The 27382-nt window shown below is 42.1% G+C and overlaps 3 protein-coding genes across 4 annotated transcripts; all 3 read right to left on the bottom strand.

Moving 5' to 3' along the window:
• Positions 1-1043: 1043 nt before the first annotated feature.
• On the bottom strand, positions 1044-11689 carry dpysl2a (dihydropyrimidinase like 2a). The gene is made up of 14 exons (XM_076038894.1): positions 11219-11689; positions 8188-8276; positions 7603-7787; positions 7285-7449; positions 6806-6867; positions 6648-6728; positions 6486-6554; positions 5434-5554; positions 5159-5315; positions 4548-4689; positions 4266-4436; positions 3898-4077; positions 3194-3389; positions 1044-3100 (listed from the first exon to the last, which is right to left on the bottom strand). The coding sequence occupies exons 1-14, from the start codon at positions 11258-11260 to the stop codon at positions 3009-3011; spliced, it is 1752 nt and encodes a 583-aa protein (XP_075895009.1). The 5' UTR covers positions 11261-11689; the 3' UTR covers positions 1044-3008.
• A 1316-nt stretch (positions 11690-13005) lies between these two features.
• On the bottom strand, positions 13006-16860 carry bnip3la (BCL2 interacting protein 3 like a). The gene is made up of 6 exons (XM_076038895.1): positions 16737-16860; positions 15370-15643; positions 15196-15265; positions 14999-15105; positions 14745-14894; positions 13006-14248 (listed from the first exon to the last, which is right to left on the bottom strand). The coding sequence occupies exons 1-6, from the start codon at positions 16783-16785 to the stop codon at positions 14200-14202; spliced, it is 699 nt and encodes a 232-aa protein (XP_075895010.1). The 5' UTR covers positions 16786-16860; the 3' UTR covers positions 13006-14199.
• A 481-nt stretch (positions 16861-17341) lies between these two features.
• On the bottom strand, positions 17342-27258 carry ppp2r2aa (protein phosphatase 2, regulatory subunit B, alpha a). 2 transcript variants are annotated; one of them, XM_076038862.1, is made up of 10 exons: positions 26852-27258; positions 26412-26489; positions 24939-25036; positions 24567-24732; positions 24293-24405; positions 23715-23892; positions 22932-23096; positions 21839-22008; positions 21614-21705; positions 17342-20665 (listed from the first exon to the last, which is right to left on the bottom strand). In XM_076038862.1, the coding sequence occupies exons 1-10, from the start codon at positions 26856-26858 to the stop codon at positions 20386-20388; spliced, it is 1347 nt and encodes a 448-aa protein (XP_075894977.1). In that variant the 5' UTR covers positions 26859-27258; the 3' UTR covers positions 17342-20385. The 2 variants fall into 2 exon arrangements, with proteins under 2 accessions (XP_075894977.1, XP_075894976.1); XM_076038861.1 differs by lacking the exon at positions 26852-27258 and having other exon boundaries at positions 26412-26517.
• Positions 27259-27382: the final 124 nt, after the last annotated feature.

Below are 27382 nucleotides of genomic sequence, written 5' to 3' on the forward strand. Positions count from 1 at the left end.
CTCTCCTTCCTGGCTACGGGCTCATAACGCTCGGCCTGGTTTGTGAAACAGCAGTGTCGGGCGGCGTGGGAGTCACCAGTCAAAGAACTTGTGTCTGATGTGAGCTTTCATTGTTTTTGCGCGGCTCACTCCAAAAGCAGCATTCCCGTGTGGGTGAGGAGCTGACAGAGGAGATGGAGCTGAAAAGCTGCTCTGCAGCTCAGTCTACCGTCAGGGATCTATTGCTCCACCTAGCGTCCGATTTCCAAACCTACAACTGCCTCATAAAATGCAGGGATAAAGTAAGGGCAACATATTTGATAGACAGAACATGATTTAATTTTGTAATGTCGGGTATAATAATTTGGAGGCATTTAATGAGCGTTAACAAAAAGAGCTGCCATATTGAGAAATGACCTCGTTGCATCGACGTCAAGCAAAAGAAGTCACATTCTGTTCTTCCTTGGTGTCCAGCAAAAATAGATCACTGCAAACGTATCACTGAAGACTGCGAGTGCTGAGAAACTTCATTGTTATTGGAATCTTAGGGCGTGTTTCCACTGGCTCTACTCGGTCGGGTACAGTATGGCTCGGTAGGGATGCGTTTACATCGGCTTGGTTACTACCTGAGCGTGGGCGGAGTTAGTTAGTTGGACGTTTGTTGTGCATTCTGTGTCCCCGGATACATAGGTTTTACTTTTTGCATTAACCATGTTTTTGTTTTGATGCAAGACATTTTAGTAGGGCTTAGAATCGTTTTGTCCTGTCCTAGCGGAGAAAATGAGGCGCTAAAACCATCACTCCTAGCAAAAGTGGCTATTGCTAGGAGATAAGTAGGAGTAAGTAGTCCCTGCACTCTGTGAAAACACTACAAATAAAGTGGAGGGGTTTTGCTGTTCTGCAGATCTTTTGATTTCTTTCAAAAAGCTGTTTATTGCTAAATAAAATCTGAAAAGTATCATAGATCAATTGAAAACATCTACTTATGCCAATAGTACACACTTCAAATCTTTGCCAAAGATAAATCTTCCATTTGGAACAAAGCAGTCGGCACACTGTGAGTGTTGTTTTTAACGCTTTAATCCACCGAAGTCAACACAGAGAGGGTCAAATGCTGACGGGACTGATGATTTTCCTCCAAAACCCTGGTATCCTACAAAAACATACTTCACCAAAGGAGTATCACATTTTTCTTTGGGGATGGGGGGGTGGGAGGGTGGGGGCTACGACAGTGGTCAACATCACAACTCAATAACCGTCACCATAAAAACCTCGCCCCTGAAAACGGTGTAACACGGTTCACGTAACAGCTTCAGCATACGAAACCTCCACCGCTGAGACGCTGTGGTTTGGTGTTTCACGGACACTACACGTCAAACTGGTCAGCAGGTGGGGTTGAGAGAAGGGAAAACTGGATATCAGGTAATTCATTCACAACACGAGCACAGAGAACAGCGGAGACACAGCATCAGAACGCCGTGGGGAGCAGTGGGGAGGGGTGATTTCATATACGTACTGAAGCATTTTTCATCAGGTCTCTGACATCGCCTCTTTCAAGAGCCTTCATAGATACAGTGTGCTATCAATATCTTACACAACAGGCAGGCAAGTTCAACACAGATCCTAAAACATACAGACATTTCCTCATACAAACCAAACAAACAAAAAAAGTTGCAAGCCGCAGATACATTTTTTTTTCAAGCTCTTGGATTTTACAGGTGCAGAAACAAATTCTTTCAAAACGTGGCTGAACGGTGGCGGGAGGGAATGGGGGCTTGGGGGGTGGGTGGGACAGACGGACGTCATCATCTGCGCATATACAGCAAGGGTCAAATAGCACCGGGTGTAAAGGGGATGCAGCCAAATCAGTGTATCTTCCTTTTTGTTCCCCAACAATCCTGAACAATATATACAGACAGCCGTTTCCAGCGTTTGTTGCAACAGCAAAAGAAAATGAAATGAGGGACAATAAAAGTGAAAGCTGACATGGGAAGGTGAAGTTGGAGGTGTTGCTGACGTGGTGAGTGACCCGATTAAATACCCTTCTTTTCCTTTAGTGCCGTCCGCACTTTGAGCGCGACTTAAAAGTGATAAAAACATGAAACATGGATCAAACAAAGTGCAACTGTAACAGAAAAGGAAGACTGAGGTGAGTTATTTTAGCTGCAGACAGAACCAGCGCAAGAATACTGCAAAGATAAAAGTGAAGCGGGGCGATGAAGCACAGAAGCTACAGTTGAGTCTTTCACTGTGAGGTTGTGTCGCTGTGCTCACAGAAAAAAAAAAAAAATCCTACAATGGAGGCATGACCGCACGGAAGGCGGTGACTTTACATTAAACTGAAAGTGGCGCTGTAAGGCAGCCACCAGCACATTCTAAATTATATAGTTGAACGCAGCGCATGACCTGCAGCTCTCACCGGAGTGCATTGGCTGAGCACCTCCAAATCTGAGGCAGAGCCAGGACAGTCTGGAGAGACATTGTCTCCAGGTTGGCCTGGGAGCACTTTGGGGTCCCCTGGAAGAGCTGGTGGGAGTGGCTGGGGGGGGCTTGGGTTTGCCTGTTAAGGACGGTACGCCCCCAGTGACCTGGACCAGGACAAGCGATAGACGACGAGGTTACCAGGTAGCGCAATGACAAAAAAAAAGACTGTAGTGATCCTACCACTGCCCGCTTTGTGTAGTGACTTTTCTCAGCCAATGGGCAACTAAGCAGCTTAAACATGTACAGCAAAAGTGAACACAAAATGTAAACAAATCAATTTCATCGATCATGAAACTTTAAAATGGATGAAAACAGCTGCTTCAATGGACTCAATCCTTCCTTGTCAGTCAAAAAATGGCAGGAGTGATGAAACGTGGAATGACACCTTCTTAGTTTTGCGTGAGTTGATGGGAGGGGCCTTCAGTGACAGTGGATGGAGTGCGTTACGGGGGGATGCAGCGGGGAGTCAGTGTTGGGCAGATGTGATGTGATGCGACAGCGGTGACATTGGCCCTCTGCATCCTCCGCTCCGTTCGAAAGCCAGTTTAGCCGAGGCTGGTGATGTTGGCTTTTCCACCAGGGGGAGCCACTATGCGCTGAGTGTTGCGGCGAGGGACGTTGTCATCTACTTGGGCACCTGTCGGAAACAAAAAAGAAAGGCAATGTGAAGTTGAGACTAAGACGTAAAGGAGCCACGGTAGTTGCAAGACAACGGGCTGCTCCTGCTCACCTGACAGACTGAAGCCAGACTGGTGAAGGTTGCGCACTGGCTGTTGGCTGAGCTGCTGTTGCTGCTGCTGCTGCTGCTGCTGCTTGCTGGGGGAGGTCTTCATGGAGGAGACGGTGGACATCACTTTGGGGGTCACGGTCACCTCGCACACAGGCCCGTCGTACTGGCCCCTGGGAACCCCTCGCAGCTCTGTGAGCTGAACAGAGTTCATCAAGCAGGTCGTCAGACACTTGGGGACACTGACAACTGTTTCAGAGTGACTCATTTGCCACAGAGCGGTTTTTCCTTCATAAAATGGAGCCATATGGTACGAACACATGAGAACCCAAATGACTTTGTCCAGAAATAATGAATTTAAGAAATTCCACAGCGGTTACCCTAAAATAAATCCTTTTTTCCGTCCATGTACTTCTGAAGGAAATTATCCTATGCATAATCATCCTACAAAAAGGGCAAAATCTGCATTACTTGCACCCTATATCAAGGCTGAGCAATAATCTTAGCTGCCGTCGTCAGGCCTCCTCCCAACCATGAGTAGATGTGCATTAACTTTAATCGCACCTGTGACATCTCTGTTTGTACACACTCAGATAAAATCAGACAGAAGAGTGACAACGGGCTGGAGAAAATAAATGTCTATCTTAAAGTGGAATTTGGGGGGTGAACTGGCCCTTTAAGCACGACTTCCTGCTGTGAGGACTTACCCTGCTGCGAGCCTTTATCCTCTTGTACACGTGATCGGAGAAGGGTTTGCGGGTGACGTAGCGGCCGCAGCCCTCGGTGGTGTGAAGGTTGCCTTCCTCCAGGACAATCTTGCCCTGGCTGATCACCACCGCGGGACCACCGCGCACCTCGGTGCCCTCGAAGATGTTGTATTCTACAGCCTGGATAGGGAGAGAGAGAACCAGGAACCATCAGAAGTAACAATAATGACATCAATAAAAGTTCATATAATTCAGTGCTGCCGTGCACCAGATTCAGTACCAATCATCTTTTATAAATCTACTTGCTTTACTCATACACACACACACAAACACAAGAGTATTAAAGACAGGTGAGTCAATGTTCTGACCAGGTTGTGGCTCTTGGCTGAGATGATCCTGGTCATGTCTGGATCCCACAGCACGAGGTCGGCATCGGAGCCAACGGCGATGCGGCCCTTGCGGGGGAACAGGTTGAAGATCTTGGCGGCGTTTGTGCTGGTCACCGCCACAAACTGGTTCTCGTCCATCTTGCCCGTCACCTTTTTAGGACAAGATGATAAAATCAAGTTGAAGGGGAGAAAAAAGGAAGATTTTCCCGTAGCGGTTATGTTGTTGGAACGCTTTTGGGAAGCGGGTCGAAGCAAGCTCACCACACACTTGTCCCAGATTAGGGACATCCTCTCCTCGGTGCCGTTGGTTCCCTCCGGAATCAGAGCGAAGTTGTCTTTGCCTATGGCACGCTGAGAAGTCAGGTAAGTGCAGTGGGCACTGCCAGTCACCTGCAAGTCCCCACTGTGCAACAGAGGGACGAAAAGAAAAACAAACAATCAAAAACATAGAAGAAAACATTGAAAAGAATGCAATTTGACTGGACTTATTGATACAAGAAGTAGAAGAAGAGGTGGAGGCCTTTATTAATCCCATACTGGGGAAATTTGCATAACTCCGGCAACAAAACAGTAGAAAAGAATGGAGATTATATTGACTAAAAATAAAATAAGTAAAATAAAATAAAGAAAAATATTTATAGGCTAACAGGGAATAAACAAGATATTTACATTAAAAAAACAAGACATTCATTCATAGTATATTTTGAGGGAGTTGGTTTTCTCTTTGATTGTGTAAAGCGCTTTGAGTCAATTTTGGCTGTGATTTAGCCCTTTATAAATAAAAGTTGACTGAAGAAAGCCTGCCAGTAAGAAAACTCTCATGTTTAGGGACCTGACAACAGCAGCGCACATGTCCCGAATGTATGTCATACCATGACAGCAGAGAGCTGAGGTAGTCGGGGGTGGTGGGATCAGGGCTGAGTGGCGGAGAGGTGACGAAGGCCGCGGCCTTTGCCCAGTTCTTGCTCCAGTAATGAGTCCCATCTGTGCCCAGGCTGGCGGAAATGGGCTCCCCGTACACCACAGAACCTGCACGAGTGAAAAAGGATGCCGTCAGCGCCCAAAAAGAAAGTGCCAGACAGACGGTCGGGGGCGAAGGGGGATGAGTCTGATAACTTTCATGGAAATAAACCAGCCGTCTCCGTACCCTTTTTCCTGGCGAGGGCGATGACGTCCGCGGCACTCTTGCTCATCACCTTGGTGACGTAGAGGGGGCAGTTTGTCTGGTTGGCTATAGTGATGGCGCGGTTGACGGCCTCGGCCTCCACCTGACGGATGCACAGGTTCATTACAAGACTCGCAACGCCAGAACTGATCCATTTTATTTTCCCCAAAACTCTTTTCCATCTTTTTTAACAGACTGTGTTTTTTCAGTAGGCCCAGGAGGCCTGAAACAGGACTGTGGAGCTCTGGGCGTTTGCCCAACACGCCTCACTTTTCTGGCAATAGTTTACACGCCGATAGATGGAGGGTGCCTGACAGGCAACCACAAATACATAGCTCCATTTCAGAACAGTTGTCACTTCATCCGATTGCATGGCAATGAATTGCAGAAATGATATTCATATGAAACATTTTAAGGTACAAAATGACCACCTGGCGGTCTGGGCTTCCTTGTCAAGGACACTGTACTGTGACCACGGACACAAGGAAGAAAAACACACAGTCTTGCTTTTAAAATCAACATAGAATTTCTTTTATCAAGACCGGCCAATTTAAGCTTAATGTTGAGGAGAAATTTCATAAAGCCTAACATATAGCATTCTAGTCTTTTCTATACAACAAAACCCACACTGGTGGTTTAAAAGTAACCTGTTCTAGGTATATTATGACCATCAGAGTATCAACAGGAGAACTGCTCTTTCCTGCCACAAAAACTGTTATGATATTAATTACCCGTGTAGAAAATGTTCAATTAATTGCGAGAAATTTAATATATTTGATTTGATTCTTAATTGACAATTTATCGATGATTGATTAGTTGTTAACATCCCTATTACTGACACTTGCTATTAAGTTTGCGAATTCAATTCTTAAGCCTTCATTTCATTCTATAAATCCAGGGATTGACAGAAATCTTGAGTACACAAAAGCATATCCAACCAAAGCATAGTTTTAAAAATGTCTGAATTTTCAGAATGACGGGGCTATACAAAGCCCATCATCCTACGTCTGAAGAATGCATTTCTTTTGACTTACCTCCTCTGGGCGGCTGAGCACATGACCCTCAGGACCAGTGATCCCCAGCTCAAGAATACGCCTCTGCTCCTGAAAAACCCATCAAAAAAGAGTGATTGGCACTGGAGAAAGCTGCTTGTGGATGGGATGTGATCGCCGCCTTCACTAGTGACTCTAATATACCTCTGCAATGATGTCCCCGTTCTCAGCGTGCACCTGAGCAATGGCCCCAAGGTCTCTGATGACACTGAAGACCTCGTAGATCTAAAGGTAAACGACACGTACGGGCGCAGTTTAAAAGACAGTCAGCTCAGTAAAGTGGGCCAAGCAACAGAGCGTACCTGGGAGTCAGAAAGCTGGAAAATGTCCTTATAGGCCAAATAGACCAGGAAAGAGTTGACACCTGAAGAAAGAAAACTTATGATAGAAAGCAGCCAAAGGTGGAATAAAGAGGCCAAACGGGGGGAAGAACCCAAAGTGAGAAAGAAGTCAAATCAAAGGGATGACAATATTTAGTGAATGTGTGTTGTTACTGTTGATCGGCCACTGACAAGATGGTTTGTTTTTCAACCATCCATCCAAGGAACATCATGCTCCAGACACTATTTTGTCAGGAGAAAGGTGATGATCTTTGGTAACAATAAAAGCCTCAACTAAACAACCAAATTCCATTAAAAGGTTGCGAGCCAGGTGAAAAATTACGTTTTTCCAAATCTTCATTTGCCATCAGCCACTTAAGGTCCTTAATAGAGGAAAACGGACTGCAGACTGATGCAAGTACTCTTTGGTAGTGCATGACACACAGATACTCGCTGCGTACCGTGATCTTTCACCAGAGTGTCCATCTCCTCCAGAGTGCCTTTGTCCCACTGGGTGATGTCCACGTGCAGGGAGTAGTCACAGCACGACTTGCTGTCGGCCCACTCTCTCCACTGCTTGAAAGCGGCCACCAGACTGGCCCCGGGCTCTGGCACCACATGGTCGACTGCGAAACACAAACAACAGGTCAGGGTTTGTGTGCACCTGCGTGCGACATGATCAGATTACACGCTCGGCGGCACGCGCATCTGCACTGCTATGATCGCTGCAACAGAATGACTGCGTTTGGCGAGTGAGTGGAACCAGTGTCGGCACTCACTGATCATGGTTGTCCCCCCGGCCAGGGCGGCTCGGGTGCCCTGGTAGAAATCATCTGCAGACACCATGCCTCGGTCAGGCATCTGGAATCGGGTGTGCACGTCAATACCCCCGGGAATCACCATTCTCCCATGAGCCTCGATGATCTTCACCCCCCCGGGAACGATGAGGTTGTCTCCGATTTGCCTGGAGACGCAGACAAGGCAAATAAATGAGTTGAATTTGACAAAGCAAGATAAAATTCCAAGAATCACGAGAGGTGACCCTTAAAGGTCCAGTGTGTAAAATGTTTTAGGAAGCCCGGTATTTCAGGACGCCCGCCTGACAGCGCATTTCGTATTGAAGGGAACTGTCAGGCAGGCTTCCTTAAAAAATGGCGGCGTAAGATGGCAGCTATCTCAGAGCAAGACCCTTGATAGCTGCCATAGCAGGGCTCTATGGATATTCTTATATATATGCGAACCATACTGTGAAAACGGACTTTATTATTGTATTTATGAGCAGTATGTTAAGCTTTTGCCAATATAACAATCATAAATCAAGACAAATTTTACACACTGGACTTAAATCTTCCTACTCAACCTACTTGATGACTCCATCCTCCATGTAGATATCTGCCAGGAATGACTGATCATCATTCACAATCTTTGCGCCTTTGACAAGGAGACGGTCACTCTGAAAGGACAAGGCAACAATTGCATTATGCACAATGGCCCAAAGACACAGATGCACCCATACAGCTACCAGGCATCACCAACAGCAAGTTAACTGGGAGCTGTCTTGACTAGAAGCCCCCAGAACTAAAAGCCCATCCTTCTAATGCTTACTGCAGCTCTGAGGGAATGAAATAGAAAAAATAGAGGCAGTTCTTTCTAACTGCCCTTTGTGACGTCAATGCTTTTTTGCAAAGATTTCTGGGTGGCTGTAAAGAGAGGGATTTTTCCAGAGATCTACAGAGTTCTTAATAATTCATGTGAGGCTGCTCCACTTAAAAACAACATAAAAAAGACATGGCGACTCGTAGATCAGTAAATCATACGTTTACTTCAACATCAGTATCAGTACAGGAATTTCATAATAATGTAGGGGAATCTTTTACAGTCAATATAGGCCAATTTGATTTTTTTTTTATTTTTTAGATTAGATTAGATTTTTTTCACTCCATACCTTTCAGTGTGGTTCAGTTCTGGCTACGCTGCAGCTACGGCAGCCAGTCCACTACGACCACCATTTAAAAAAAAAAAAAAAGACTGCAGTAGGTCCTTGCTCTTGTCACCCCAGGCGGAGCTACTAACTCTTTCAGCCCCGAAGGGCAATGACTGGACCGTTAACAGAAGTGGGAGTGTTTCAATATGGATTTCCAATTAGCTTGCAACCTTTGAAGGACAACGGAGGAGAGCAAAAAGGAACATGTTGTGATCTCTCAAAGCTAACAAAATTCCATGAATCTGAAAAGACCAAATTAGACACAAGTTACTGAATTCAGTTTGCAAAGATAAACTGCTTTAATTATCGATAAATGAGGAGTTTTAAAAAAAACTTCTATTTAAAAAAAAAAAAAACAACTTCAATGTTGTTAAATTATGTAAGGCTAAAAAGCAGACAAGCCATCTAAAGGGACGGAGCAGTTCTCAGGAGGACTCAGGTTTGCGCACACGTATTGCGCGAGTGGCACAATGAAGGCCGCCTGAATAAAATAAAGGGAGCCTGAATCTGTAGCAGCACGCTCGGTTTTCTGAGGACACGAGTCGCGAACGCTAATGAGGAAGAAGTGGTGTACTGCAAACCTTTTGGAGGGGAAAGCTCTGTATTGGATTGGACGTACATGGTGAGGGGGCATCAGTGCGAATCCATTAGGTAGACCGGTTATGGCTGTATCGGCATGACCCTTCAGCCTGTTCAGCCCCTGTATGTGGGTCATACAACCCAGGCATTTTGTGTGCCTGAGTGGTCAACAACGAGAGCCCAGAGACTGCCATAAATCATCTGAATTACTGTGGCTTTCAATTTTCTAATTGAGTATAATTGATGGAGATTCCACTGCCCCTCTCTCTTTCATTGCTATTGCATCATATCTCTTTTCATTAAGATGATGGATGGATGGATGGACGGATGGTTGAATGGATAGATGAACTCCTAACTGAAAGTGCCCAAGAAATCAAACCCCAAAGCTTCAGGATGTGAGACGCACTGTGCTGAAATACCCCACATACTAGTGTAAAACTGCCGCTTTCGTCCCTTCCAGCATAAAATCAAATAATCTTTCATTTGCTTTTCCTGAACATGATAACCCATGTTACATTAGAAGATTTACTGTATTGCAGGATAACCGTGTAGCTTTGCTTCAAGGTAAGTGTATTTTATCGGCTCACTTGTGACTCAACAAAAGCTTGACAGATTTCAAGTGGCAGAATTTAACAGGGCAGATTAAATTATGGCTTTGTTTCCTTTACATGATTGAGCGCATTGATGTTTTTTGTAACTGTTTTCAATCATTAATTTTTAGTTTAATTTATGTAACTAAAATATAATGTGTCATTTAATTCCGCCTAGCTTAAACAAGACCAGTGATGTTGATTCCATCTGTGACTTGAAATGACAAATATGGCTAGATTTTCCCATCATTCAGTGGAAATATAAGACAGTTGTGTTAACATGCAATAGAGCTGTAAACCTTTTACCCCCGTCACTGTCAAACTGTGCGTGTGTGTGTGTTGCCTATCTGCATGTTGTGTCTGGGCTGTCCTTGCATCAACCTGTGACAGTTCATTGACTCAAACAAAGCTTGGCCCCATACTTTGGTGTTAATGAGTGATCGGCCAAGTCGACCACTCTCTGCCTATGCACACTCGCACTGGTTAAAAACAGCTGCATGATGAAAGCTTAGAGGAAAAAAGGTTTGGATGGGTGCTGTCCAATGACCTACTTTGCAAAAGAGGTTTTACTTGATTCAGCTATCACGACATCCTTCTCTAGGCCCTAATACTGTACTCTGTGGTGGAAAAGCTGCATGATAAAGCAAATAAGGCGTTACAATGTCGTTTCACAAGCATGTAAGAAATTTAAAGCAAAATACCAGCCGTCGGCAAAAAATATATGAATACATTTATGTTTGCATTAAAGAGACCAATTTTAACACAAATTCTCCATCGTAAAAATATAATAACAAAGCGAAATACACAGCAAAGGCCAAGAGGATGGAGGGTGACAGATAAGATGCAGGCGGATGAACCTGTCTTTTCACCTGCTGCTAGCTACACCCTTCGAGCTAAGGATGCTCCGAGTGGGGCTAACGATGCCGCTGCGAACAACAGCCAAATGAGCAAAGGAGCAAACGACTGCAGCAAGCATCGGCCCTGGCCTCCATAAAACGTACAGACATAATATGAGTTCCGTATTTCTTTCTGCTACAGCTTTTCGTCAACCGGCAGTCCGGTTACCTGCTGGTGGCAGCGTCCGTTTAAATGAGCGAAGGCGTCGGCTAAGCGTTCGGCTAGCTTTAATCTAATCCTGACGGCTCGCCGAAGCGCGTTAATAATGATGATGATTAAAAAAAAAAAAAAAAAGACGCACATCTAATGAATGGAATGGCTTATGGTAAAACGCACAATACTCACTGTAATTCGTGGAATGTTCTTCTTTCCTTGGTAGCCCGACATTTTGCGAATGCCTCAGTCACAAATCTGCCCTGCCTCTTGGCTAAAATCAACTAGCTCGACTGGAAAACCTCAGCTGCCAATGAAAGGATGATTGGATGCTCAGCTCGTTGGACAGTCGACGCCCCGAGTGTTCTATATCTGTCCGACGATCCTTATCAATAAAGCGTAATGGTTTTCGGCAACTCCCCTAAACTAATTATTTTTATACGTTTAGGTTGTTTGTTTGTTTTTTGTTTTTTTGCCTAAAGGTCCTCGCCTTGGTTTTGATGCTGGAACAGGTCTCAGTAGACCAGACAGGCACCAAGAAGAGACGGGCCACAAAGACGTAGCGCGCATGCGCACTGCCCCGCCCTGCTCAGCCTCAGCTCCACGCTGTTTCAATGTGTTAGCGTCAACGATGGGAAGACAGGTTAAACATCGCCCATTTATTTGACTGACTTGAATTGACCTCACCAGATTATTAAATATAACATAGTCTCAGCAATAATTACAATTTACAATTATATTAATTTGTAGATTAGTTGACATTAAGGTAAATGTGTCCAAAGAAAACTGGTGTAAGTTGTATTACATAATACCATTGATACAAATATATATTTTTAGAACCAAAGTATCATCACAACTCTAAATTATTGATGTATTTAGATACAACATCCATGTACATTTTTATTCTATGACACTTGCGATAACAAGGACAATTTCACCTCATCTTTTGACAAAAAGAATGTGGTTTGTGATTTTGAAGATAATGCAAAAGAAACATAGCAGCGTAAGGGCAAAAACTGGCATCTAAACCAAGAGATGCAGTGAACTGGTCCAAATGTTTCATTCAAGTCTCTTCAAATTCATTAAAAAATATGGCTCATGAGAAATTTGGTCTAATGTAAAGGAAAAAAAATTGCATCAGGAGATATTAAAATATGTATCACATACACTATTACACCAATCATGATTTAATCACTCTTTATTTATTTTATTGTATCAATAACGAAAGGATAGCTTACAAAAAAGCAACAAAAGCTTCGAATAGAGGTTTGGACTGTGACCAATGTTTGTTTATTTGATCTTTCAACAATCAGGGCAAATCTTGGCAGGGAAATAGTCAACACCCCTGTGGATTTGCCATGGTTTACGCTATGTACTAGGGAGCTAACATGTCTACTGTTATGCTGAAGAAATCTGTTGTTTTTGCTTTGTTTTATTTAGATTGATAGACTCTCGTGAACTATAATCATTAAACTTGACTAAATAGCATTTTAGTTATTCAATAGAATCTGGAGATACTACAGATGGAGAAGCTTAAACCAATGAAGAATACATACTTTCTATGTGGTAAATTACATGTATGAATCCGTCCCTTTAAAGTCAGTCCAAACTTCATCCAGGTTTAACGATTCTCACCACTTAGTTGTGCATGAGACCTTAGTGGTGATGCATGCAGTTTATCTAACTGTATGTACTTTACTTAGTCTGGAGAATACTGCACATAAAACTGATCGGCTGTACATAAACCTACTATGATGACAGTGTAAAGTTAGTTGGAGTGACAGAGCTGGCTTAGAACAAGATAACTATTTTACAACTAGTACGGCTAAAAGCGTTCACAGCCATTAAGCAATTTTCCTGCGACTCCACGACGGCCTTCAAACACTGGCAAAGGAACCACCTAGTCACCCACCAGTAAGAGTCCACAGACATCACGTGTTCTTTGGGAATTGCTCTTAGAGGTCCACTGTAGGCAGATGGATATTGACTGTACACTGTTTATTGCATGATATGATGTGATAAAACTGCACAGTGTGGTCTATAAAGAAGTTAGATAACACTATCAAGTGAAGCCCCCTTCCATGGTGGTCCATGTCAGTCATTGACACTCTGACATTTGAACAACAGCAGAAACACATTACATATGCTGCCACTAGTCTATATAATGACAATGACGTAATGTGTATTAGTATGTATAAATGAATTATACAATGTCAAAAGGAGTACATGGGGCAGATCACAGCTTAAATCATATTTCACATCTACATCCTTAAATATCTCAACATGTCACAATAACAAAACAAAAACAGTCGAGGCGAACTCACCAATGTGCATGTGGTGAAAAATATAAATTTTTGGCACTTCGCCATTGCTCCTATGTAATGTTAAGAAGATATGTATGTAATAAAAAAGAAAAATAGCATATGGCCTGGTAAACCATCATCATCACAAATACTCAAAACAACCTTGCTATCAGCAATTTGCAGCTACATACCAGATTAATGTATAAGATTTCCAAAAAAAAAACAAAAGCTGTTCAAAGAAACCCTCCATCCAACTTGACACACGCCTTTCCTAAAGAATGTGTGGAATTTCAAAACAAATCCCACAGGGCAGCATTGTTGACTGCTCCTTGAATATTTAGCTATAAAATTAAGGCAATAAAAGTCCTATTTGTGCTATCTGTACCCACTACCATTTCAGTTGGTTCGTGTTGCAGATATGGTGCATATTTTTTGGTTTAGACTCTCTTCCTACTGAGGAAACAGTGGAGAGGCAAAGCTTCGGAGGCCAGATTTCTCATGACATTAAATGAAACAAGTAAAGAAACTTCAACCCTGAAGCCACAGCACATAAAAAAAACTGTCATATATTTTGGAGTTAAAACATGACGACTCATATTATTTTCCAGCTCTAAGAGGGTTTGTTATCCACTAGATTCAAGACGATAACAGCTGCTGGGTACAACGTTGTCTTGTGTCGAAATGTGACGGGAGTGCAACCACATTACGTCACGTGTATACCTCTATAACTACATCGACAATGTGAGAAAATGTAATGCTAATTAGAAGAGAAACATGGGCAGACAATGGGTGCAAGGAGACAGCTTAACTACAGAGGGGTGCATAAGACTTAATGACAGGAGAATACTCAGGCACTGCTTCATCTTCTGTTTAGTAAGAGCTGGTGGGAGCTGTGGCAATTCTCTTTCCGATGTACACCCTGCAAAGCAAAGACATGACATTCATCAAATGGACTGTGGGACTAAGCTAAAACTGACAGCAGCTTCTTTGCAGGGCTGATGACTAAGGTTTTTAGGGCTTATTGGAAAACCATTATTAGCCAGCTGAAATGGCAGTGTTAGATTTTTAACACTGACGGCTGTCTGTTGAAAAAGCTACAGTTAGGTCAGCCTTTTGGGAAAGCCAACACTGAAATCTGACTGTTAAAATGCTACCGCTGGTGGCTGAAATTTAAATTTTCAATCTTTTATTAGAGCCTGTAGAGTAATCGGACATTTTTCTGACTAAGGCTGACATTAGCCTTTTTCTGAGGGAAACTGGATCAATGTAACAAGTAAAAAAACCCATCCCAGTCCAAAGCATGAAAAATGACTGTTGCATGACCGAATTAAAAAACAAACAAAAAAAAAACAAAACACAACATTTTCTACAGCTAGTTATGTTTGAAGATTGCCCTTTCATGAATTCATACTTACCCGATGCCAAGAGCAAAGATGTGTGAGATGAGAAGGGAAGGAATGAAGACTTTGAGGAAATCAGCAGAGAAGATGCCACCATTCTTCATTACTCCACTCTTCCTCATACTAAGAGAGACTGAACGCCTGGGATGCTTAAAGTGAAACTCTCTGAAAAGAATAAACAACCAGCCATTTAATGATGAGTTATTTTTTTAATATCCCGCAGTCCATGGTATATTAATAAAACACTCTTGATGTGACAATTTGCTTACTTTGGTGGAATGTTTTCCGGTCTGCTGGACCAATCAGCGACCCAGTCTGCTTCTTTGTTGAGCAAAATGTCATCCTCTCTGTCCTGCTCTGGACCGTCATCCTCAGACTGTGAATATGGGGTTGGATAATTTAAATGTTAGGGTTATGTTTTATGTAAGTGCAACAAAAACATTTTTTTTTATAAATATTAATTTACCTGACTTGGCATCTCTACATCAAAGGTTATCTGACCCTCATCCTGATCCGGACTTGGTGGCCTGTGAGGACTGTTGTAACACATTAGGACAGATTAGTTGGCACAAAAAAACAAAAAACAACTCAAACTAATTAGTTTACTTAAAACAAACAAAAACACTGATTTTGGTTCTACCTATCACAGGAGGAGCCACTTGGACTGGATTCATGCTGTGCATCTAGGAGAATCTTTTCCATGTCTCCATTGTGAATAGAGGAAGATGAGGGTACATGCTCCAGTCCCCCCATCAGGGTCTCATCGTTCTCAGGCACCACTTCCAAGGCCTGCAGGGTTTGGCTCATGCCAGCGTTTGCGTTTATTTGGTCTGCAGCCGGTGTTGTCAGTTGCACACTGGTCTGCGCTGCCTCGGGGGTGGTGTTTCCATTTAGTTCCAGTTCTACCCATGAGCCTGGGCGACACAAAGTTCACACATAGGGAGGGACGGAAATGCCATTAAGCTTGTTGTGTGTAGGCGCAATCCAAACAGCACCGTGCATACCACGTACAAACACGCCCCTGTCTCCGGTTTCAATGGAAATGGCTGACCCATATATTTCATGCACTACTCTCAACTGGCTGGGATGCGCGCTGCATTCATGCATGCATTTCTTTGTGCCACTGCCCCACTAACAGCTTGCATATTTTTTCTTCAGCAGTTATGTAATCTACAACGGGCAGGGGTCTTTACTAAGAACGTGCGTTAATAATAATAATGACAAAACAACAACAACTCGATTTTTACTTGTTCTTGGCTTTCCCAACGTCAACAAGCATTGCACTGTTGTGGTTTTTATCATGCAGCAAAACAACCGAGTTCACATACACAGTTTGCCATCTGAGCTCCCGAAGGCGGGGTTGCATAACTGCAGCGAGAGACAGTTTGCCAGGACATGTCGCTGCTCCAGCAGCTGATGTTATTACGTAAAATGCTTTATCACACTTGTTTTTGAACCGGTGTTTTAGCCTCTGGAATCACGTACAAGACGAGGCGATCTGATCAGTTTCTAAATTCTTAAATGTGTTTTCAAACGTGAAAAATGCAGGTCACTTCCTCCATTGTATGGTTCTATATGTTTATTTAAGACTGTGCCTCCTTGGAGGGAAATGCGAATCAAATGCATTTAGCGGGAAACTCATATGACTAAGTCTTGCAAAAAACATTAAACTTGTCCTTTTCAGAGGAACCTTTTTATTTGGTGTTTTGTCTCAACTTGTTTTCATTTAGCCTCGACCCCCACGTCCCCATCGCAGACGCACCTGATTGGCTGGCTACACTGTCAATCTTAAACTAATCGCCACGTAATTGGCTATTTTGCCAATACGCTACTCTGACGTCAAGGTTTTCGTACCGCCCAGCTCAAAAGAGGAGGAAATACCATGTTAAGACAACTTTTGCAATCAATTCACGATATTACCACAATTCTCGAACCATAACCTTGTCTTGACTGGCTGAAATTAAGTTTTGTCGCGTGGTGCTCGGAGAAACAGATGACGGTACATACCGTGAAGCCCAGACTCTTCGTTATTGTTCCGTTGAGTAGCGGTGGACATGTTGACGGTGACGACTACCCAGTTTTTGCATTCACCAACATGATACGCAGACGAGCCTACATTTGCGCATGCGCAGTGTCGATCTTGCTTCTGGAGCGTTTAAAGACATGCGTTTACTGAGCATAGGTTGAGGCTAAAGTAAAAATTATAAAATAGACATAAAAAATATTGATTTGTAATTTTGGTATACACAGCGTAAAACTTCGAAACATGAAAAAGTCATTAATTTAAAAGAATAGTTTGAATGCCAACACATCGTAAGTTCCATTAAAAGTTGCTTCCAATTATGAATTGTGACAAAGATACATTTCATGCCCAGTACAGAAGCAAAAATAATTATTCATAATTAATCACTAAAAGGTGATCATATAAACATTTGTGTTCCACATTTAAGTCTGCATGTTCTTTGACAGTGTCAGTAACAAGTAAAACTACCTTTATTGTGAGAGAAACAATAAGACATGTTAGATTCAAATACAGTGCAGTTTGCATAAAGCCCTAATCACACACATATAAAAGCACTTACAAAAAATATGTTTTGAAAGTCTTTATTACGTTAGCTCTGAAATTCAATTTATTCTATTTTACAAACAAAAACATTGCTGTACAGTGAACGATTTTTAACTCTCCCATCACCCAAAGTCTTTAAATCTTTGAGAGCACCCATGCCCCCAAAAGGAAAACAACAGAACAAAAACAACATGTTGACAAAATTCACAGAAAAGTGCATTATTGTTTGAAGTCTTGTGATGCATTACATGATTATAATGCTGAATGGGGGGCAGACCGGGGGGGTTGTCAAGGAGGTCGTAACATGTATTCGGACAATTTCCTGAAGGGGCAGTTTTTATTCATAGTGATTCAAGATCACGTTCAAAAATCATTACAGCAACTTAGGTTTCACAAAGGAATCTATCTGCAAGTAAGGCAGTATAAAGAAAAAGTTAAAGGTACAAGATTTTTAAAAGTGAGCAGCAGTAATTCCCCTGAGCAGTCTCCTTTCTGGCTCCCCAGAAAGTTGAACATACTTGATAATGTTATATCTGCCCAATCGAGTGAGGAAGGAAACAGTTCTTCTGAATGTTACTACTGTTTAGACAAGGACCTTGAACTGTAGCTAATAAGACAATATGAGGGTAAAATGAAAGCTTATTGTATGCACAAGAGCTTTAGAAACTCACTAACCTCTAAACTTTGAAGAGTATGTGTAATTGCTGATAAGTGTTTTAATCAATGAACGACAGGGCAAGTTGAACACCAGTTTGTTTCTTTTGATCTGCAGCTAATTCATCGAATGATTGACGTTGCGAATGAGAGGGATCAAGGCGTCACATTTTTCTGGTTATTAAAGGCAAATCATTTAAATGGCACAGGCACAAAACATGCATGCACAAGCATGGAAACTGGTCGGAAACAAATAAAATGTTTTTCCAAAGTTCTCTAACAAAAATGTATATTGGTGCCTTTACTAGGGGACATTACCTAGAGCCCTGAGAGTGACACACCTAAAATGATATCAATGGTTCTTAACTAATGTCAAATGCCTGTTATCTGAAATTATTCTCAATGCTAAAGAAAAGTTTTAAATTCCATAAATACGCCACAGAGAACCAATACAACAAGCCCTGATTGGCTTAGTGTGGCTTTAGAATTTCATTGAAATTAAGTAGAATATTGTGCTTTCATTAACCTGTCTTCCCCAGAAGATGACTGGCACCATGTGACTGAAACATTTGTAGAAGAGCTATTTAAGAATAACAATTAAAAAAAAAAAAAAAAAAAAAAAAAAAAAATCCACATTCAGCCTCTTCAATACAACAATCATCAAACCAAGTGCTTCAAAATTTCTCCTTTTTAAATAAACTTCTCCCGCATCATAGGAAAATACATCTTAGACATTGATCAGTAACTGGCTAGTCAATGGAATTGACTACATACACATAACTTGATTTTGGGATTTCTTTTTACATTATATGTTGATTAAAATGCTATTCCCCCTTACGAGCCCCAAGGGTCTATTCTTTCACAGCCAGCGAATTTATTCATGAAAAAAAACAAAAAACAAAAACTGGCATCTAAAGAAAAAACAAAACAAAACATTAGCATCTAAATGTACTCTGAAGTCAAGATTTGTATTAACATTAGTTACAATTACAATAGTTATTGTGCTTATGACTACAGAAGTACACAGTCCTGGAAATGTTTTCTTTGGACATCGTGTGAGAAAATGGCACATAACCTCAATGTCACAAAAAGCCTCAGGTTCCCTCCGTGTTCATCAGAATAAACAAATCATCCTAAAGACCGGAAACGCTGCCCTATCAGTCAACCCTTCTTCTATTATCAGTCTGAGACAGTTGAAACCTACAGTGATCAGACTGTAATCCTATTGCTTTATGTATGAAAACAAATCAGCTCTAGTGACTAATCTTCCATCACATACAGTACAAAAGTAGAATAAAATAACACTAAATAACAAAAAACTAGATCCAGAGAAGAAAGCAGTCGTCATCTGCAACAGCACAACAGGCATATTCTGGGGAAAACCAGCAGCTGCATTTAATTTCAATGCCATAGACCACGTTCATTCGCTTTATTCCTGAGCTTCATATGGTGGTCGGAACATGTGCAAGAGACTGAATGAATACAACTTTCGTTTCCTTTGGCATGATTAGTTCTCAACGAGCCTCCAAAACCAGAATACTTTGAGTGGGTGTTACCTATTCGTTTCCACATTATGGGATGACATTGGTGTTTCAAATAGTGACTGGAAACCACATCGGTACTACTGCTGACATTTCCTTAAATGCAGTTGTCTAGGTACACAAGGAAAATAAAACCTGACTTTCGTAAAGCATTTCTTAAAACAGAGAGCAGTCTGTTTTTTTGGTAACGCAGCAGAGACCAAGGACTCGCATCACATATTTTGACGTTGAGAAATAAAATGAAAATGAAAACGATCAAACAAAGATTTAAACAATGCGGACAAAGCTTGGTGGTCATGTAACGTAACCGATGCACCTTTGAACTAAACACGATGAATGACTTCAACACACTGGACATCAGGAAAAATGAACGGTGGATTTGGCATCTTGACAAACACTTGGACAGCTTGACTTTTTTTCAGACTAGTGGCAGAAGGAAATCAGTGAAACACATGTTGTTGACAGAAGGAGGGATTTCTTATGTAAATAAAACATGGTGGCTATGAAAGTTAGATGACATGTCCCAATGGCACAAAATAATGACACCCACCAACCAAAAACAAGCATTAAACACACTTTCCCTTCGGTATGGGATGTAGTGAAATGGCAATTGGTAGATTGGTGAATGGAGTTCTCCTCATGCGGAGACCTTGCGGCGTTCACATGGGCTAAGACCTGCAAAGTCTGCATGTTTTTTTCTGCAATTTAGATGGGAAACACTCTTGGGAAGGCATCTTGCAGTTTGAATGCCCCTCTGTGCCGTAGACAAAAGCTTTGTTGCATTCAGCACTCGACCCACATAGGAGAAATAAAACCCAAGATGTGACGATTTAAGTAAAGAGGGAACTTTGTGTGGCTCAAGCACAAATTGACATCTTAGCCGTTTTAACTGTTGTTAGTTCAATTTCTCCTGGAATATGTACAGATTGTTGGTGGTGGCCACGGCAATAATGTTGTCCAGTGGATGCCAGGCAGTGTGGATGATCTTCTTGTTAAAGTCCAGGCTGTCTACACTGATCTCGTCCTTTTTGCGTTTCCCACCTGTGCTTACTTTGCGAGGCTTGAGGACGGACCGTGGCTTGCTGTTCTCCCGCGACGCCTCCAGAGTGACGTCCTGCCGGTAGCCACGGTCAAACATTCGGAAGAAGTTGTTGTAGGAACCGGTCATCACGACGCTGCAGAGGGAAGCAAAAGTTCAATGGTGCTGCCAGTTTTCAACCAGCCAACTTTTACCATGTTTGATATCAGGCAGATCAGCCCAAACTGTGAGCTCATTGTCAGTATGGGTCCCTGCGTTTTTGTTTTAGAGTGATATACTTGATCTACTGTCGATTAAACAATCAGCTTAACGGTGTTGATTAACAGGATTAATTGTCTTAGCACTGTTAAACATTAAAGGGGCCTTATTCTGAAAAACTGACCTTTTCAGCTCTCTAGCATGTCTTTTCGCATTACTGGCATGCCAACTAACGCAACAAGTACAAAAAATGACAACATGCACATTTCTAGGTGGGCTGGCTTTTTCTGTGTAACTGTGCTGAAACAAACTGTTCCGATTCTGCTTGACTTTCTACATCACAAGTCGACCCGATTATCACACTAACGTCTCTCTTTCGGCTAAGTGAGAGAAACACTTCTTTTGTACAGCCTGTACAGCTCAAACTAGTTTTGAACAAACAAACCTTGTTTATTGTTGAAAGCAGACTGCCAAAATTAATTCATTCACTCGGGGTATTGCCATAATAGGGCAGTCAGTGAACTGAAGAAGAGCTCACTAGTCTGCTCGGGACATGTAGCACCTGCTATCTTTATGGTTGCTCCACACTAGAGATGCAATGTCCTAACAGCGGAAAATAATAAATAAAGTAGCAGGAAGTTCAATTTGAGGTTGTGGCAAGGAGCCATATGTCCAGGCTCATGTTCTGCACGAGCCAGATAACCACAATCGGTGATAAGGCCAGACTTTCTTAATATAGACTAACATAAAACGTGAAAATGAAACATGGGTCAAACTTGTGATGGCATTTTAAAGAACACACAAACTCGTCAGTCACGGTCATGACACATTTCCAGAGAAATTGATGTTTACCAGCCGTTTCATTGCACGCAGTGTGAAGACTCACCTGTCATTCCCATTCCAACAGCACTCAAACTTGTCAAAGATGCAGTCGTTCTCATAGAGCGAGCACAACTTACTCCTGAGGTATTCATGCACCTGATGACACAGAGACAAATGTTGATGTATTGAAACAAGAATTGTAACAACACCTCCCCCTTGTGGAAAGGTACTGTAATGCCACAGCTTGTATTCTGCAGGGTAGCAACGCCCTGGAATCTGCATTACAGACCTGATATGTCTCCACTGGCCTGGTCTCCATGTTCAGATCCCAGATTTTCACTGACAGATAGTCACGAGTCATCATGTAGCGACCACTATGGCTGAACTTCACATCAGAGATGGAGGAGATGATTTCAGAAAAGAATGAACGATTGTTTGGGTCCTCTGGCTCCTCAAACACTAAAACAAAAGAGAAGAAAGCGTACAGTTAGCCAACCTCCTGCCCTCTTATTATGAGGTAGTCTCATGGCCAAAGGTCTTTCAGAACAGAGCGAGCAAAGGCTGTAAAATTATAGTCAGGTTTTTGAGTGTAGAGGATTACAGACCTACCAATAAGGTCTTATTTATTATGGACAAGGGTTTCTTTATTTTACCATAGGTTAGCCCTAGTAGCTCACTCAAGCCCAGTTACATTTATTGTGTATATAGTTGAAGTGAAACAGGGCAAAAAGAGAATCCATGATTAATTATGTAGTAATTACATAATTGTATAATTATATAATTGTGACAAGGCCCAATCATCCTAATTCTTTTTTTTTTAATTAATGTTTTGGTTTTTACAACTGGTTGGTTCGGTTATAACAACAACAAAATGGGATCAACGGGTCATGTGATGGGAAAATACAATCATGTACGTTTTTGATCGGACCAATTTCTCTTGTTAGGTGTTGAAAATAAACGTTTTTGATGAAGGCTACAAATTTTATGAAATTTTCTAGATCATCTAGCTAATGTTTTTCTAGCCTTTCCTTTCGGGGTGGTCACAGCAAAGCATCTGCCTCCATCCTCTTATTTCGAACCAACTAACTTAGTTCCTCTTGGGTCTTCCTCTTGGCCTCCTGCCTGGCAGATCAGACCCCAGCAGCCTTCAACAACACTTTATTCACTTCCTTTCCTCTGTTCATGTCCAAATCATTCTGAATTTACCCAAATTCAGGCTGTCAAAATCTGAAGTGTGTCACAAAGGGTTTTCCAAGGAGTTTAAATCTTTGTAAGCTCTGTCATGCAACATTGAGCCAAGTTTAGCTTGTCACAGTAACAGACCCCTATGAATCTGCTTAGATCTATATATAGGCACATGGAAGAAGTAAAAGTAGGCTCACTTTTAGCATGATTGTCACAAAGTGCTGACGCCCTCATATCACAGAGGCGGATGGTCCCTTTGCTGCTGCTGTAGACAAAAGTGTTGCACTGGTTGGGGTGAAACTCTGCTGCCGTGATCACCTCAGTCAGCTCCTCCATATTGGCTGGCTTAATGTCAACAATATCTGAAGGAGGGAGGGGTTAAGGACAATTGACTTCACAGACAAAACGTACTAAACCAAACCACTAGTATGCTGCATGAAGACATCTCATAGTCCAGTGGAGACAACTTTATGTAAGGATCGCAGATATTCCAAAAACAAATGGGACCTATGAGCATATTTATGATGACTTATTTTAAGAAGGATTGTTGTCAGTGTCAAATGTGAATGCAATATGGAAATTCTGCAATGTTTTTCTAAAAGTCCCTTCTAATATCCATTTTAATTTCTTCATTGTTCTATCTGAGCTTCATTGGAGCAGCCTCACACAACTCATTATCTCACCAACTATAGATTTCCAGTAGATCACATATTCAGTGCTCTGTTAACACCTTAAAGATGCTTTTTTTTGCAGCAGTGAGTACAAACAACAACTGGCTGCGGGTGTCATCACAAACCAGGGAGCTGAGAGACTCATCAGTGCTCTCTGTGACATGACAAAGGTAAAGAATAGACTCTTTTGCTAGAGACAGTCATTTTTGTACAACAACAGACCTACAGCACATGCTAAAACTCTCTCGAAAAAATAACTTCACAATTTTAACAACAGTCTTTACAATATTTACTTTAGAAAAAGGATACTAAAGCTGCGGTCGCTGATCTCCAGATTCCAGAGGTTTACGCGCAGGTCATCTGCAGACAGGTAGGTCTCACAGTCACTGTTGACCGAGATGGAGTTGATATGGTAGGTGTGAGCATTCGAAAACACTCGTCTTGGGCTGGCCTCTACCATCAGGTCCATTGGCCTGAAGACTGGAACCTGCAGACAGGATGAGGAAAAGTGAGATTTTTCTATTTGTATATATTTATATCTGTGCTGTGTTGTTAGCTCTGATTAAAACATTGAGGACTATAGTAGTAATACAATCATTGATCATTTTGAAGTAATTCCTGAAAATTATGCAACATATTAATACAGTTTACTGCTGTCAAACTATTTTATTAAGACACACGGGTGCAGCTAGTTAACATGATTAAGTGCACGCTGGAATGGGCTGCTAATATCGGATTGGTTCTGCTAAGACATCTCACTATGCCTGCATGAATTAACAACAACAAACAAGTCAGCACTCATGATTGCAAATTTAAATTCTAGGACAAAGTTGGTGCAACAATAACCTCATACAACACACTGGAACCATATGTTTTAAAATACACACCCGCAATGTTGTGACAGTGTTGAAATCTCGATATCGCCCATCTTCTTCCTTCAAGTTGTAACCCTCTGGTCTCTTGTCACGCTCACTTATTTTCCACAGCTTTATAGTTTTGTCTTTGAATGAGGAAAAAAAGGTGATTGTGACAAGCACATTGTCTGATACAGAATACACAATACAATTTTAGTTCACCTCGAGATGAAAAATTTAAATGTTTAAGGGTGTAAAGATTTAAGGATGGTGAATCACTTTGGTAAGAATTTATTGTTTTACAAACCATTTGTGGACAGAAGGAATTGTGCTGCGTTTTTCTGGGGCAGCCATCGAATCTTGTTAATCTTCTCCTCGATTTCAAGGCTTTTAAGGTAGTCAAACTCAGGCTCGTGACTTTGGAAGGTGCTGTAAACATTGTACTCTCCACGACACTGTGGCTGGTTCTTGCTCTAAAGTGTGAGACACAGACCTTGAGTATTAGTACAAGTTCAACGAGCAGCAACAAAACAATGCTGGATCCATGTGTTAACAAGCATAAACCATTTTTGTAAAGCAAATAGAAATCAAACCTGACACATTGAATATTTCAAAAAATGTATAGCTTTTTCTCTGGGAAACAGCCTAAAAAAACATGGAAGGTGACTTTAAGTTTTACCTCTGGCTCCTGCTGGAAGATGACAACACGGCCCCCTTTGTCCCCAGTTGCCAGTAGCTCTCCAGAGTGGTTGAACTCAACCGTTGATATGATGTCCGCTGCAAACAGGAAAATGTAGTCAGGATATCATCGAGCATTGTGCAGCGTCTCCATTTGCCAATAAAGCAGGAAGTACATTGTGTAAAATGTTCAATGCACCAAACACCTTCCCACTGGCTTGAAAAATGTTCAAATACTCTTTTTTAAAGGCATTAAAGATGTTAAATGCCACTTTATAGGGGATGTGAACACAAAGCGGTGACCATCAACATATGTATATGTACACAGTGTGCTGGTCTACCGGGCCGACAGTCTTTTGAACACTTAGGAAGAAAAACACTCAGAGCAGAGCTATTTAGTATTTACCAATGACAATCACTCACAGAAAAGCTTATCACACAACATCCATTGCCAGTAACACTATTGTGAGAGTGTGACCCTTGCTATAGACTGGTGCTGTTTTGTTTTTGACCGCAGTAGTACACCAAATGCCTGGTACGAGCTTCTCCATGCAGACCAGACACTCATAAAGCACAGAGGTCAGAGTAGAGAATATTTCTGTAAGAGTAAAATAGAACGTATTTATCATCACGATAGTGAGTTTTGCAGCTGTGTGTTGACACAAGGATAGGTTCACACTTTACTTGATTTCAAGCAAAGTTTACTGTAAGCAACGGTGAGTTGTTTAAACACATTGGTTCATCGTGTACTGTAAACTCGAGTGTTTCAGGAACTGAACTTCGTCATCTGACAATGAGAAAGCATCAGTTAGGTAACAGTCCACCACTGTGCTGATTGTCTCTAGAGTGGTACAAGGAAATGCTAAAACTGATTCGTGCAACTCCAGGTAAACTCATACCTGCATAACCTACTCATGTTGCGCAGGTAACCTTGCCAGGCTAATCAGTTTTTAATATAACCAGCGGCTATAATTTCAGAACACATAACTCAAATACACTTTGATCAAATGTGGCTGTGGACCACAGTTATGTTTCTGTGCACTACTTGTTAGAAGCTATACAATTTACATAATAAACATTGTAAGCAGAGTCTTACAATTCCAATCACAAGGGAGTGTAACACAACTATTCATATCAGGTGTGCAGGTCACTCCCATTATGCAAACAGTGCATTCCAAAGTGGGAAACAACAGTTGTAAAGGACATTGACAGCAGTCCCAGCAACTGTATGAAATTGTAGCCCCGAGTTAAAGAAACCAGGTTTTAGAAATTCTGTATCAGATCACCTAAGGGTATTTATTTACGATATGCACAGATGAATCTGCATATATGTGTGACTGAACTTGTTTTTCCCCCCCCCCTGCATAATCCAGGAAACTGATAGCAGCTCTGCATTCGGGCTAACATCAAAGCATGCATGCCAATCGACTAGTGCTGGTAACCAGCTACTGACCGGAGTTGCACGTGGACTTACCTTCTGCAACATCATCGTCTATCGCTCCTTTGACTTGGGAAAAGCACCACTGCACATCGCTGTTCCCACCGCCGGTCCCTGCACCAAACATGAGCCAAGTTACACACGAAGCACACCAACAAATTGAACTTCACATGCGTTAGCCTGGTGCTACCCAAGCTAAGATCACAAACACGAGAATGCCCTTCAATATATAACACTAGTCGTATATTTCGGGTGTGCGCGCTATATATTTACAGAGGGAGGGCACTTAGAGCTTCCTTGAATAACTATCACACTGTCATGACATGAACTAGCATCTTGCATGTGTATCCTAGCATGCTAGCTATGCTTCACAGGTTCACGTCAACATAGCGGCAACACCCTGGTTTCTTTTTGAACAAAACTGGGCAAGTAAAGCAAAAACACATATGCCGTTGTCTCCTTTTCCAAATGTTTACCTGCCATGGTGAGTGGCTCGGTCAGGGTGGCTCTGTAGCGGGCTCAGGCCCCGGACTGGAACGCTGCTGACCCGGGTCGGCAGAATGGTTCTGACCGACGAGTAGATGACTAATAAAGCTCCGAGGACTGTTACAGACTTAAAAGACCATAAAAGTTCTACGTGCGCTCCTTACAAACGGCGCGGCGCGGGTTTCAGCTAAATGGAAAGAGCTGCAGACATCAGTAGTGAATTTAGACTTTGCACTCCACTTTGAGATTTCCCTCGCCTCTGCCTCTCCCTACGATTACACTTTCAAAATGGCGCAGCGCGGGCGGCGTTCGGCGAGCATCACGGAGCGGAGAGGATGCATTTTGTATTTTTCTGCGTTCCACTTTTAAGCTGCAAATAACATGGTTCGCCGTCTCCTCGTGTCTCCTATGAAAGACGGTTTAGTCGTTTACTGAAAGTTTAATTTACTCAACAAAGCGTTTTGAGGAAACCCTGTGATGCCCAAACCCCGCCCATGCGAATTGTCTCCGTAAATCAATAC

Source organism: Nelusetta ayraudi, unplaced genomic scaffold (genome assembly GCF_046127955.1).
Source record: "Nelusetta ayraudi isolate G7.1 ecotype Tasmania unplaced genomic scaffold, CSIRO-AGI_Nayr_v1 ptg000058l, whole genome shotgun sequence".
NCBI classification, from domain to species: Eukaryota; Metazoa; Chordata; class Actinopteri; order Tetraodontiformes; family Monacanthidae; genus Nelusetta; species Nelusetta ayraudi.

Coding starts and splice junctions, on each gene's coding strand:
- ppp2r2aa (XM_076038861.1), bottom strand. CDS start 26,502: ATGTTTGGTGCAGGGACCGGCGGTGGGAACAGCGATGTGCAGTGGTGC. Junction 24,406..24,566: donor ATTCCTTCTGTCCACAAATG/GTTTGTAAAACA, acceptor CCTCATTCAAAG/ACAAAACTATAAAGCTGTGG. Junction 23,097..23,714: donor GATCAGCGACCGCAGCTTTA/GTATCCTTTTTC, acceptor TCCCTCCTTCAG/ATATTGTTGACATTAAGCCA.
- dpysl2a (XM_076038894.1), bottom strand. CDS start 11,260: ATGTCGGGCTACCAAGGAAAGAAGAACATTCCACGAATTACA. Junction 5,316..5,433: donor CGCCCTCGCCAGGAAAAAGG/GTACGGAGACGG, acceptor TCACTCGTGCAG/GTTCTGTGGTGTACGGGGAG. Junction 3,390..3,897: donor GGATAAAGGCTCGCAGCAGG/GTAAGTCCTCAC, acceptor AACTCTGTTCAG/CTCACAGAGCTGCGAGGGGT.
- bnip3la (XM_076038895.1), bottom strand. CDS start 16,785: ATGTCCACCGCTACTCAACGGAACAATAACGAAGAGTCTGGGCTTCAC. Junction 15,266..15,369: donor AGTGGCTCCTCCTGTGATAG/GTAGAACCAAAA, acceptor GTGTTACAACAG/TCCTCACAGGCCACCAAGTC. Junction 14,249..14,744: donor ATCTTTGCTCTTGGCATCGG/GTAAGTATGAAT, acceptor TTTGCTTTGCAG/GGTGTACATCGGAAAGAGAA.